Source organism: Notothenia rossii, assembly GCF_949606895.1.
Source record: "Notothenia rossii genome assembly, chromosome: 4".
Lineage (NCBI taxonomy): Eukaryota > Metazoa > Chordata > Actinopteri > Perciformes > Nototheniidae > Notothenia > Notothenia rossii.
Window position 1 is genome coordinate 62,131,088 of NC_136902.1, and position 13,219 is coordinate 62,144,306.

The 13,219-nt window shown below is 41.6% G+C and overlaps 1 protein-coding gene across 19 annotated transcripts in view; it reads right to left on the bottom strand.

Annotated features, from left to right (window-relative positions):
- The window catches only part of myo18ab (myosin XVIIIA b), a 152,830-nt gene that overhangs the window by 10,872 nt on the left and 128,739 nt on the right, over positions 1-13,219 (bottom strand). For 16 of the 19 annotated variants that reach the window (XM_079675542.1, XM_079675540.1, XM_079675539.1 and 13 more), the window contains 6 exons: positions 10,032-10,148; positions 8,880-8,963; positions 6,465-6,602; positions 4,390-4,575; positions 4,112-4,251; positions 2,160-2,204 (listed from right to left, as the gene is read on the bottom strand). In XM_079675542.1, the coding sequence (XP_079531668.1) occupies positions 2,160-2,204; positions 4,112-4,251; positions 4,390-4,575; positions 6,465-6,602; positions 8,880-8,963; positions 10,032-10,148 (710 nt within the window). The remainder of the gene's footprint in view (positions 1-2,159; positions 2,205-4,111; positions 4,252-4,389; positions 4,576-6,464; positions 6,603-8,879; positions 8,964-10,031; positions 10,149-13,219) is intronic. The other 3 variants (XM_079675541.1, XM_079675543.1, XM_079675547.1) reach the window with 1 other exon arrangement.

Here is a 13,219-nt window from a genome sequence, read left to right on the forward strand (position 1 = left end):
TAAGGGAAGTATCTGAATTGAGACACAGCATTTGCCACAAAACAGTCATCACACTAGAGATGCTACGACCGAATATTGTAGTAAAATAAATTATAGTATTAAACGATTTATAACTCAAATTTCATTAAAAGAGCTTTCATATTTTGTGTCACTATTTTCCAAAGGCTTTCTTATCTGTGTACACTTTTGTTATACATTCAGAGCACATAAGAGAGCTCGCAGGTTCTACAGCCAGAACCACAATTGTGGGCAATATATAATTGCGCACTTCACACATGGTGTCAAACACTATTTATGTCCTTGACCACCATACCATTAGTTAAGCCCTGCCGAGAGCCTGGGGAAAGCAAACAAACACAGTGCTGAGGAGACATTAATTGTCTGTGACATCCCGCCTCCATTGGTTGTACATCTCTGTTACACACCATTACATTCATCATTAGCTTCTATAGATCCTCCTGCTCTGCTCCGCTCCTCTGTGTCCCTGGGTCTTACGGACGCCACTGTTCATGCCTCCGATATATGAAACTGTCGACCTAGAGAAGTCCCTGTGGCTTTGCAGCGCAGACAGGCATATGCATCGTCTCCAAGACCGTGGGGAAACATCCTCTCAGCCCCCACGTCACAAGAGAAGGTACCACAGTTCATCTGTGCTGCAAAACGTACACTGTCAAGAGCAGTGGCTTTGAACAGTCATTCATTATATGTCACATGAAGCGAGAAAAGCCTTTCCTTAGTGTAATCAAATATCTGGGGTAAAGTGAGTTCCACTTTAGATTTTTTAAGTAAGAGAGAAGGTCTTTGGAGATGCATCAGTGATATTATGTCATCCTCCAAGCCCCTGTTGGCTGTCTGAGAACATGTTGATTGACAGCTGAGCCAAAGTAAACACATTTATCTTTCAGCAGTATCTGAGCAGTATTGAAGAATAAGGACAACCACATTTGGATGTTCATTTAGAAGCTTGAGAAGCATATGTTAATACTTATACTTTTCACAGGTTAGTGTCAGGAATATTTCAAATGAAAATGTAGTTTAAGGTTAGCTCTGGAGTTCTAATTTACAAATAAATAAACACGTTGGTGTCTTTGACAACAGCCCCCCCCACCCCCCTCACACTGACAGGGCACGGACTGGCTGAGGGCCACAGGTTAACGCTGCGTGCGTGCGTGCGTGCGTGCTACTTGCCCGGTGAGCAAGGCAGCTTTTTGTCCGACAGTTGAGCGCTCTGCATTATTAAGCAGGTGCGAGTCAAAGATGGATGAGGAACACACTCTTTTCGTCCCCTGTCAGGAGGGCAGACGCCACTGAGCTGCAGTCACATCCAGCCCTGGAGCGGGCCCATGAAATATTAAGGTGGCCCCCGGGAGCCAGAGGCTGACTCACTGCAGACCGCTGTTCATACATGACACCATGAAGTCCGACATGATGCCCTAAGACCAAGGCGGTAAACACAGCTGGATACACCCTCCCGGCTGTGTGAAGGTGAGGTGAGAGGAAGGTCTGAGCCTCCGGGGGGATCACTTGAGAGATCAAGACAATATGCCTTTCAATTCAAAGCTTTGCAAAGCGGTTACAGAGACTCAGAGGAAGGAGAGATGTTTCATGCTGGGACTCAAGTAACATATGGTCAGTGGTATTCATGCATCTCAGCATGTGAGGGCATGCAATGAAGAGTCAACTGTGTGTTATGAAGGAATCTCTGAGCACTGTTGATGATGCATTATCCCCGAGCCTTCACACATCAAAAGGAAATCCCCCCCTTCTTGGATTTACTATATCTCTGCATCTGCCATGAGGCATTTGAGTTGTTGAACATGTGTGCATCTGGAACTGAGCCATCGCTCTTTGATTCTGAGGGCCTGACACCAATAGTTGATGTCTTGAAATAGATGAAAATCACAAAATTGGCCAAGAATGCCAAGGAGCCTTCCAAATCGTTTCTAGTTCTTCTGTCAGGGGGATTTTCCCTTCAAATATCAGCTCGTTTCTAACAGTGTGACAGCCAGAAAGTGATGGGCTAACTGGACCGTATCTAAACCCGGAGAAAAACTTTTCTCTCTTCGATATCAACCTCTCAAATAAATGTTCAAAGACTGGAGAATACTGCATCATTTCCAGTGGTTCAAAAAAAGAAAACACAAGTCAAGGTTCCTCACGCTCTGTTCTGTCTTTTCTGATACTTTGTCACCATGTCTTGCAAACTGGTCGTGATGATGATGGGTGGAGGGACAGAGAAGAAAAGAAAACAGGAAAAACAAACGACAACAGAAAAGAAAAACACAATATAAGAATTAAGACAAAAATAATACGTAGAACATGAGAAGCTTGAAAGTATCTTAGGAAAAAAATAATGCTTTAATGAATGATGGTTCAAAATGTCTCTATAAATGTGTGTTATGGCAGTTGCTGGGATGACCCAGTTTTGATTTGCTTTTGGCGAACTGACTGTAAGGCATGCAGGGACTCAGCATGCCACCTCATCCTGCTCTAGTACTGCATACAGAGAGGGAGGACGACCCTGAGTGAGTGTGTGTGTGGTGTGTGTGTGTGTGTGTGTGTGTGGGTGTGGGTGTGGGTGTGGGTGTGGGTGTGTGTGTGTGTGTGTGTGTGTGTGTGTGTGTGTGTGTGTAAGGCTCAGCAGGTGCCTAAGAGAGGACTGAGGACTGGGCTGTGTATAATACAACGTGAGAGATGCTTTATCAAGAGATCATTTCAGTGTGACTAATTCACTCCCTCATCTGAAAGAGTGCTGAAGTGATTAAGTATTTCTGTAGTTTGACCCGGGAGTTAGCATCCTAAGGGCTCCCTCCGCAAAAAAGACCAGAGTTTTACATTGGATTTTGGATTATTGCAGAAAATAAGATCTTAGAAAAACATATATTTAGGATATTTACATGTTTTTTTCAGCAGGATGATCTACGCATATTAACACATTAGGCTATAAACAAACTACATACAGGACGATCGCATGACTTCATGTCACCGCTAAGCTAATGGTTGCTGATGTTTGGCCTGATGAAGTTTAGTAGACTAGCCACTTGTTAGCGACAACCTCTTTTAAGACACATTAACGCCTCAGATGTTCACCAGGTTGGTGTTTACTGACATAGGTTATGTCATAGAACAAATCTTAACAATTTCCTAAGCCTGTATTAACCATACATCTTATTTCTGGAATCTATCCGGCAAAAAATCTATTAATTTCTCGACGAGGAAGCCCGGAAGTGCTAAAATGATAACTTATTTCCGGAGTTAGGACTCTGCTTTCTTTCTGAGAGAAATGCTCACAATAGGTCTGTGTATTAACGACTGATGGTTAGCCTAGATTAGCATAAAGACTGGAAGGAAAAGGGAAACAGCTAGCCTGACAGTCTAAAGTTCAAACATACACCGTCCAACGCCTACAGCTCACTTATTATCCTGTTGTATCTCCATTGTTTTATCCGTATTGAAGGACAAATGTAAAAATGTGTCTTTATGTATTTCCTCTGCGGCTTCAGCGCTGGGTGCCAGTTACAGGTGGAGAGCAAGTCGTGGCTTTGTTGTCTCTGCAGGCACAATGGAAGTTGGATATCTAAGTCAAAGCTTTGTTCTACACACAGACGTAAGACTGATTTCAATCTGCTCTTGTCACGCTTGGGAAAGAAAAATAGATCAGATACAACAGGAAGCTGATGTCACATGTAACCATTTGATCCTAGCATCCTAACATGGCAGAATGAGCATTTATAGCGATTAGAAGAGTAGTAGAGAAACAACTCTACATAGAATGTAAGTCAGAATCCAGATGTTTGTCTGCATTTAACAGCATCGTACGTTTTTTACAATTGTAGTAAACATTTTGCAGTAAGGATGGAAATTGCAACCAATTACTTACAAATTGTAAGCTATAAAACATCTTAGAAAAATCAGTGGATAATTGTATATTTGTAATAGACACAATCAGAATACCTTTATTCATCTCACAGAGGGGACATTTACAAAATTCCTATTCATTTTTTGAAATACACATTTCATAAAGATGGCCAAATGTTTTTTGTTTTTTTTTAAAAAGCGAGGATGACTTTGTGAGGGTAAAGCTCCAACCCAGAAGTGATTTTTTGTGTACCTGTTGATGAGGTCTTCATTGTCGTCACTCTCCATCTCGTCCTCGATGGCTGCCTGCAGGTCACCGATCCTTTTGAAGGCCAGCTTAAGGTCTGACTGCAGGCTCTGATTCGCAGCCTCTAAGCTCTCAATGTCCATTTCCTGTTAATGAGACGAGAGTGAGCGGACGTGGAGCAGAGGTTGACCATATCAATGCTGCTACAGTGCTGTCGCTGGATGCTTTACAGGCTCATTGATCATTGTTAGAAGTAGTCTCATTATTGCCTGTCACGTCCTTACCAGCTCATGTTTTTTGCGGCTGGCCTCTGATTCCTTTTTGGCCAGTTCGCTTGTCTCCTCCTTGTTGTCGCGGATCTGTCTCTGAAGCCGTTTGTTCTGTTCCTTCTCTCGGATCTCACCGCTGCTGCGCTGGTCTCGTTCCTCGGTCAATTTCTCCAAGTTCTCCTTGAGGCGAGCTACAAGGCTCTGCAGGGCAAAGAGAATAAAAGAGGTTCAACATAAGCTCACAATGGTAACATACATACATTATACAAATTTGGACAGTACACAAATAAATGTACAGTCACATTTACTTACCGTAGTCGTCCTGCAAAAAAAGTGAAATCCTTACATTACTGTACGCCATCTGACAAGATGCTGACCGATACATGCACACACTGTTCTGTTCGAGTACTGGGCAGCTGAGGCTCAGGGGGTACATTACGGTCCAACAGTCAGAGGGTCAATGGTTCATAGGGGTTTGTGGGACTAATAAAGCTATTCGGATTCGGATAGAAGGTTCATACTGTAATTATGATTGGCTTCCGGTTAGCCTTCAGACTCAGCTTTCAGAATCATGACGTCCTGAATTGTATTTCATGTCTCCCCAGACAAGAATACCAGGACAATTGAAATATTTACCTGATGATGTTGCTAGATGGTCAACAAAATGATTCAAATTAATCCTTAAAGGAACATGAATATCTATAACAAATGTTGTATTAATAAATCCCATATTTGTTGAGATATTACACTAGAAAGCAGTGGTGCTATGCAACATTTTTAATATATATATTTTTACTTCAATATGGCTCCTTCAAAGATCAGCAAGGGCTTATCCGTGGTTCAAACTTGACCTCACTATGTCAAATTCTCGCTCCTTTTGACTAGCACTCCAACACGTTGTACGTGATAGACTAGGGGCGGGACATCGCTGACCGATTGACCAATCACAACAGAGCAGGCCAGCTAACCAATCAGAGCAGACCCAGAAGAGGCACAAAGTACAAAAGTGAACCTGAAAATGACCATAATAGATTAGAAAACAACAAAAACAGTATTAAGAACAAAGCACCATATGTATCACAGTCCCTGTGATACTAAACCTAATAGCACCAATTGGAAAGGGAACATACTATAAATGGGGTATATTTTTGCAAATTAAATCAATTATTGACTGAGTTTATCCATGCATGTAAACCAGTAATAAGGAATAAACAGTTTTTTTGAAAATCAATACAGTTACTAGTATGCATATTTGTGTACAACCCTAAATTCTATGATGTATTGGAGTGGTGCAACGGACTAACATCACATATGTTTGAACAGCTGACTCCTCTATGCAGTCTTTCTTCAGTCTGCGCATCAATGACAGCAGCATACTGTGCTTCATCATTGAGTTAGCTCCTGCATTAGCCACCAGCCCTGTCCATATTTCACATTCTGAGTGGGTGTTTTACTGTGCCTCCTCCTCACATCTGTATTGATTGAGCTCTGCTACCTCCAGCTTTGATAAGTTATACTACTCAGGCAACTTGAAATATTCCCTTGTTTAAGAGGCCACACAAAAGCAAGGCAGAGTCTAACTGTCTGTATTTTCCTAACTCTGCAAATTCCACCCCAGGCAAAAAAAGAATCACATTAAATAAATACATATTTTGACTTTGGAGGGCGAGAAGCAGAGGGAGTTAGCCTTGCGTTGAGCACATTGCACAGTTAGTAATTACTAAACCGAACCTGCAAAACTGAGCACAGGTTCATTCTATCAGTGGGCGAGAGGTATTCAATGTGTCCTTGGGAGTATGCAGATGGTTACCTCTATCCCTCACTTGTGCTTTTTGTCTCAGGCAAAACCGTAACATGATTTGACACAACAAGGAATGGTTTGTCGAGTGAACGTAACACAAAAGCATTGATTCTAATATCTAACTTGCAATGGTCATGTACAGTACCTTACATGTGGTGCCATTTAGAATCAGCTTATCATGACTTATACATTTTAACCTCCCAAGACCTCCTCCCATGGCATGCTGAGGCTTCCTCGACCAGCTGCCTATCAACGCCAGCACTCCTCCACCTTTGTTTTCGTTTCTCACCTCCAGCCGTTTGACCTGGGTTTTCTCAAAGTCCAGCTTGGTCTCCAGCTCGCGAATCTTAGCCTCCTGCCGGCTGACAAGGGATTTCTCCACCATGGACTGCTCCTGGAACTCCAGCTGGCTCTGGAGGGCTTGTATCTATGACACAAACATACACAACTTTACATATCTATACATGCTTAGTTACTCAAGGCTCTGTCCTGGGTACACTACTTTTCTATATTTATGTGGTTTGACTGTCATCATCTGTAGCACTGTATTCATTGCTTTGAGACAACTCCACCTCCTAATGGATGCTAATCCTTATGACCTTAGAGCCTTTATTCAAATGATTGGTCCCCCCAAAAAAAGAAAAGAACACTGGGAATGATTAACCTAAATAAGAGCTTGAAGTTTTAACTCCAACCAATCAGTACAGTTGTTGATGTTTTGAGTTATACATTCTCCATCTCCATTTTAATTTTAAATATTTAAAGCTTTATCTATATCTGGGTTGAGTTTGTTTACCCCATATAACCAGCATGGGCAACCCACCATAGGACAGTAGTACACTTGGACTTAAATCATGTCAAACTTTAGACAGAGAGAGTCTAGCTGTTTCTCTCTGCTTCCGGTCTTAATGCAAAGCTAGGCTAACCACACATTGACTCCAGCTCTAACCACACAAGCATAATTTGTCTGATTAAAACCATTCATATTGCTACTTTAAATAACAAAATGCAACCGGTGATACATCGTGAAGAATGTTGAGGTATTGTTGATTTCTTTCAAGCTTTAGGTAAGTTGCAGCATTTTCTGTTCCTCTCAGTGGAGATACGTGCCCTGAAACTGAATCTATAGATGTTGATTTCATAGTAAAGAAAAATACAGAGCTTGGGTCATACATTATATTACATTGCATTTAGCTGACGCTTTTATCCAAAGCGACTTACATTCGACCAAGAAGATACAACCTTGAAGAAAACAGAATCATATAAGTACATCAGGTTTCATAGAACCAAACATTTCAAGTGCTACTCAACTGGCTTTAGATAAGCCAGTCCTTTGTTAGTATATAAGTGCTTTGTTAGTAATTGTATGGCTCATACAAACCCTTGTACAGGAGAAAGGTGGGAGATAGGGGGTTAGATCTTCGCCTTTTCTTGGCTGTGTTTGATTTGACAGGGGCAGCTGTGTCTGATGGAGACAAAGGCCGTTTCTCAATCGTGAGGAAACTGGCTTCCAAGCCAATATTTCAAGGATACTACGTCATCGAGTGCCGCCGAAGGAGGACTGTTCCAATCTCCAGCATACTTGGAATTCCACCGAGGCTGCGTCCTTGGTTTGGGGGTAATTTCGAGGCTGCACATGGGTAGACTTTGCGTCCTTCAAATCCCCACAATGCTTTGCGCATGGACCAATTTCCCAAAATCTGTGGCGGAAAATGTAAGGTGGGCACACCTGCACACTTGCTAGCATGTTCCACTCTTTGTTTTCCGATTGCCAGGAAGGAATCTTGCCTAGTTTCTGAAGGAAGTGACTCGGAAGACATGTGCTGCCAAGCAAGCATCCTCGCGATTGAGAAACGGCCAAAGACTCCGCAGCAGCCGTCATTATGAGGGTGACAGCTATACCATGTACAGCATTATTGCTTATCTGAGCTTGGGAGACCATAATGTGTATGTGTCACATATTGCCAGTGCCAATCCTGCCTCAATGACACATCAATTACATCAAGGGTTGTTTTTTGTTAATAGACCAAGGCAAAAGAGGCAGGGCTGCACATTCAAGCAAGTTTGCAAATGGCCTTCTGCAATAGGCACTGCAGCAGAGAAAACTCGAGATATGTCTCGGCGTCAGGGGAGGTAAAGTGGATCCTTTTCTCAAACCTTTTTGAATTGCTATATTACTAAACCCTAACCCTAACAATAATCCCGCTTTTGAAAGTCTCTTTGGAGTTAAGCATCCACAATTGTAAACCAAATTTACAGAGAAACAAACAAGAGATTGTATATTTTACCATTCAATATTCTTTCATGCACTTCAGTAACAGTGATGTAAAGAATTACCACGTAGAGAATCTGAGGCCTGGTGCTTTGTGTTTTAACACCAGATCATTACTCACACCCTTTGCACTCAAAATGAAAATACGTTATCAGGCAAAGGAACATCTTTTACCCCGATATTTTGGTGGTCGGTTTAGTTTGGTTGGGAACCCAACTCTTCAGCAACACAACGAAGTAGAGAGATCCCTGACATATTTTGATAGGATACATAAATTATGTTTTTTTATTTGTTAGTTAGCGTCTTTTAAAGCCTTACAATATGTGACATGACTTTAAGGCTCACGTCTTCCTACTGGCCTTTCTCTGACGTGTACTTTAAAAAAAGAACAGATTTTGAATGGTAAGCTAAGGGCAGAAAAGCAGCATCTACCTTCTCCTGAACCTCCTGCTTCTCCTTCAGGGCCTCCTCCAGCTGGGCTTGTAGGTCACTGATCTGAGCCAGGTTCTGGGCCGACTGAAAACACAAAAGACAGAAGCAAAGTCAGCGAGCAACATGAAACTGTAGGAGCATTTCATTTTAACAAGTGCATCAGCTCTGCAGACTGTACATGCAGCTAGAATGCAGAGAAATAAAAAGCTTCACGTAGCTCCAATAAAACATGAAGACAACATCGTGACTTTACCTAGACAAATAAATCTGCTGGAAAGATGTTTTGTAGTCTGCAGAAGGCATATCAATAAAATCTTATCTCAATGTGACCCGAGTTAAACATTTGAGACGAGTGCTTTTTTCACAGTAGATAAAGCACTCTGCTACAGTGGGTCCCACGGGGAATTCAACTGTTTCAATGATGACAGGAAGGATGGACTCATTTGGAGCCAGTGGAAGCAGATCACTCTTCATCCATCAGCCAGCAGCGAAAAAGAAGCGCTTTCACTCCACTTTGCCCTTGCTGTTCATCTGCATATACAGTTAGATGAATGGGAGGGGCTTTTAAAAATGTCTCAATTGGTAGGGATGTATGGAGAACAACTATCCCACTTAAATCCCGTGGTGGTGGTGTAAGTAAGCTAGCGATGTATTTTAGAGAAATAAGATTGAACATGTGTAAAACTAGCTGAGTTTTTTATTTGTATTAATGTTATAGAATTACACTATTTAGTCCGTAACATATTTATGAAGCTGAATATGTGAAATTGCCTTTTAGCTCATTTGCGAGTAGTATGCTAACTTCCTGAGGCATACAACGCATATGACCAGTCTAAAATCTGCGGAAAAAGTTACAATTTCTCCACATGACTGAGGCAAGTTTCAGACAAAAACAATGAGAAATTAGTGAGGTTCCGGTTGACTTGTGCAGAGCAGGGTGTTATGGGTAAACTGAGATCTCTGACAGTCACAGAGGAATTCAAATACGTTGTGTGGACTAATGAAGTGGCTTGATTAAACTTCTGTTCATTTCTTTGTATTTCCATTATAAAATGTGTTCATTAATCATTCAAGTTGCATATAGGAAACAGAAGCATGAAGTGGTGGTTGTGATGTTCACGTTGTTACGGTAAAGAGAGGGCAGAAGCAGACCTGGGCCACAGCAGCCTTGTGTTTCTTCATCAGCTCGTTCATGTCCTCCTGGTCCTCCTCCATCCTGGACTGCAGGTCGTTCTTCTCTCTCTGCAGACGGCTCAGCTGCTCCTCCAGCTGCAACACGGAGCAAATAAAAAGTCAGCCCAGCTGCTTTGGAACTACGTCAGGCTAAATTAGACCTGAAATGCCAGCCTCTCCCAACAAAACCAAATCACTTTACAGATAGGAAAACTTCAATTCAAAAAATAAGAGTCTCCAAACATATTGCTTAACAACTTAAATTATTTAGTACTGTAGAACACATTTAAAATGAGATTTATTCAAATTATTTAAATGAATATGTGTGCACATTATTTGACATACATTTGTATTGTGTTTGTATTCATTATCATGTTGATTTCAAGGGTAAAATGTAATATTTTGTGCACATAAATGAGTCTTTAAATCCCACTTTCTGGGCACACAGAGGGTCAAACTGTCAGTGTAGAATCCAATAGATTCATATCATATAATGTAGAAATATTTTTCTAGGAACTCTGGTGTATACACTTGTTTACATTTAGCTAGCCAATTTATACATTTTCCTTGAATTATCTCTATTAACAGTTGTAAAACGCCTGGAGCCATGCTTTGACTTTATAGGTGTGCAGAGAGGTTTGTTTCTGAGGAGACCCCTTATAAGCTCTCACACAGCCGCCCCTCTCATCACAGGGTTTATTAAAGGTCCCCGTCATAACCAAGATATCCAATTAGAGGCTAAAAGCAAGCACCACCCGCTAGTACCTCCAGTTGAGGAGAAGGACAGTTCTGAAGTAATCCTATTGCTGTAATGACTGGGGTAATATACATGAGAATGAGAGGCTACTGGTGCAGAGCCAAGGATTACCGTAATAAAGGATGACTAATGTGACATTGTGAAAAGGCTAATGAATCCATTTGCACATAGAGAGTAGATGGAGAGTCGGGGACAGGCAGAGCTTACACTGTGCCACCTATCTTATTAAGAAACTGTGTGTAGGGCCGCCACATCGCTCAGTGGTTGGAGCCCATGTACTAGGGCTCAGTCTAAGTTTGAATCCGGCCTGCGGTCCCTTTACATGTGTCATCAGCTCTATCTCCCCTAGCCCATCAAAACTTTGAAAAAATGAAAGAAACTGCATGTAGTAAAGCTCACTTGGCAGAGCTAGAAGCCCATGTACTATGGGCTTAGTCGCTCCTATGGAGGAGGACGTCCCTTTGTCTCCCCTCTTTTAGCCCTTTCTCTCCAATAAAGGCAATAGTGGCCCAAAAAAACGTTTTAAAAAGAAGGAAAATGCAAGTAGGGGCCGCCTTATAGTGTACAATGTACAAGGGGCTCAGTCCGTGCCGAGGATGGCCTTCTTCCCCCCCCTTTAAACACTGTCACTCTACATAAGGCACTGCTGACCCAAACAATGATCTTATAATGAACCCAAATGAGGGAATCTAAAGACGGCTCAAAAAAATAGATTTGAATTATAAGGTTAGATTTATTCATGTATTATCTATTATTATCAGCCGCCACTGGATTATACCAAGGTGTACTTCAGTAACTTCATATATATATATATATATTATATGGGCTCAGTCGCTGCTGCGGAGGAACCGTGCTGAAATCCAACCCTAAAACCCTGTTTCCTATATGCAATCGTGCCTCTCCCTTTTAACTCCCTCTCTCTAATAAAAGGTAATAATGTCCAAAAAAAGATCTTACAAAAAAGACTGCCAAATATCAGCTTGGTAGAGCTAGCAGACAATCCACATGAGCTCAGTCCCTGCTGCGGAAACCTTGGTTGAAATCCAAAACAACCATGCCCCTCTGTTGCCCCATTTTCACTCTAATAAAGGCAATAGCAGCACAATAAATAGTCTCCCTTAAAAGAAAACTGCATGTAGAATAAACCAAATGACGCAATCCAAAGACAGCTTTTGAAAGATAGATTTGAATTGTAAGGTTAGATCTTTTCATTTCTTATCTATTTGTATTAATATAACCCTGTGCTGGATCGACCAAGGTGTACTTCAGTAACTAAAAATATCCTTGTGGAATCTGGGGCAAATTCATTTACATACCACCTTTTCTTTTTTTTTCACCAGTGGCCTCAGTGAGTGCTGGTAAAAGCTTAGAAAGCAGCTCCAGCTCTTCAAATATTGTGATGGGCGCTTCAGAAAAACATGACAGTCAAAGCATCAAACTTTCATTTAACACATTTAACAACAGGCTGTCAGTGCAATCTCAACCCAATTATCTGGCTTGGCTCTTTGTTTCTTTTGACTTTTTTCCCCTCTCTGAGATTGCCATGTCTCTCTGTAGAAAAATAAAGCTGTCGAAAACACAAGACAATTTTCTCAAAACACTGCAATTACGGAGATAGAACGGCGGGAGAATGGCCAAAAAACGGCAGACCATCTGAAAGAAATGTTATTTGCATGATTTTATCACGGTTGAATTGCAGTGTATGATGCGGCCGAGGCTCCATTTATGTAATAACCATTCCTGTCATCGCTTCTGGCAGGCTTTTACTTTCCCAGCAGGCAGCGTGTGTGCCGCAGAGGTCATCCTCAAAGACACCATTTGAAAACAAACAGCTGGTGCCACCTTCATCTCGTCTCTACAATATTCCTCTTCCTCCTCCTCCTGCCAAACGGATCAGGCGTGTTGTAAAAACAATTAAGTTGCATTCAGGGTCTGTACTTTCTGATGTGAAATACTTCTACACGCAACAACCTGATACAAAATGATAACCGTGATGAAAGGGCTTGTGAAGAAGGGGGCCACGATTCCCTCTCTAAGATAAAGAACATGGGGCCAAAAGCAACCTAATTTTAGCGGGACGGAAGAGGAAGGCGAGTGGTGCTCAGGTGTTTTCCTTGTAGTTAACCAATTGGGAGTATTGCTATAAGAACTTTAGGATTGTGTTTGTCTCATTCAAGGTCACTATAAAGCAGTTCAGGAATGAGTCTTAGTTAGCATTTTACCACTCCGGGGCTCCCTTGTCTTACGTCAAAAACATTTGAATGTATTTTTGGTAAGATACCTGAAATAAGGTAATTCAAGCTTAGGAGTTTTGTTATACAGAAAGAAAATAATTCAATAATAACCCCACTCAATAATATCCCTCATAGCTTATATGCATCTTCATGTTTGTTTACAAGTGTCTAAAAAA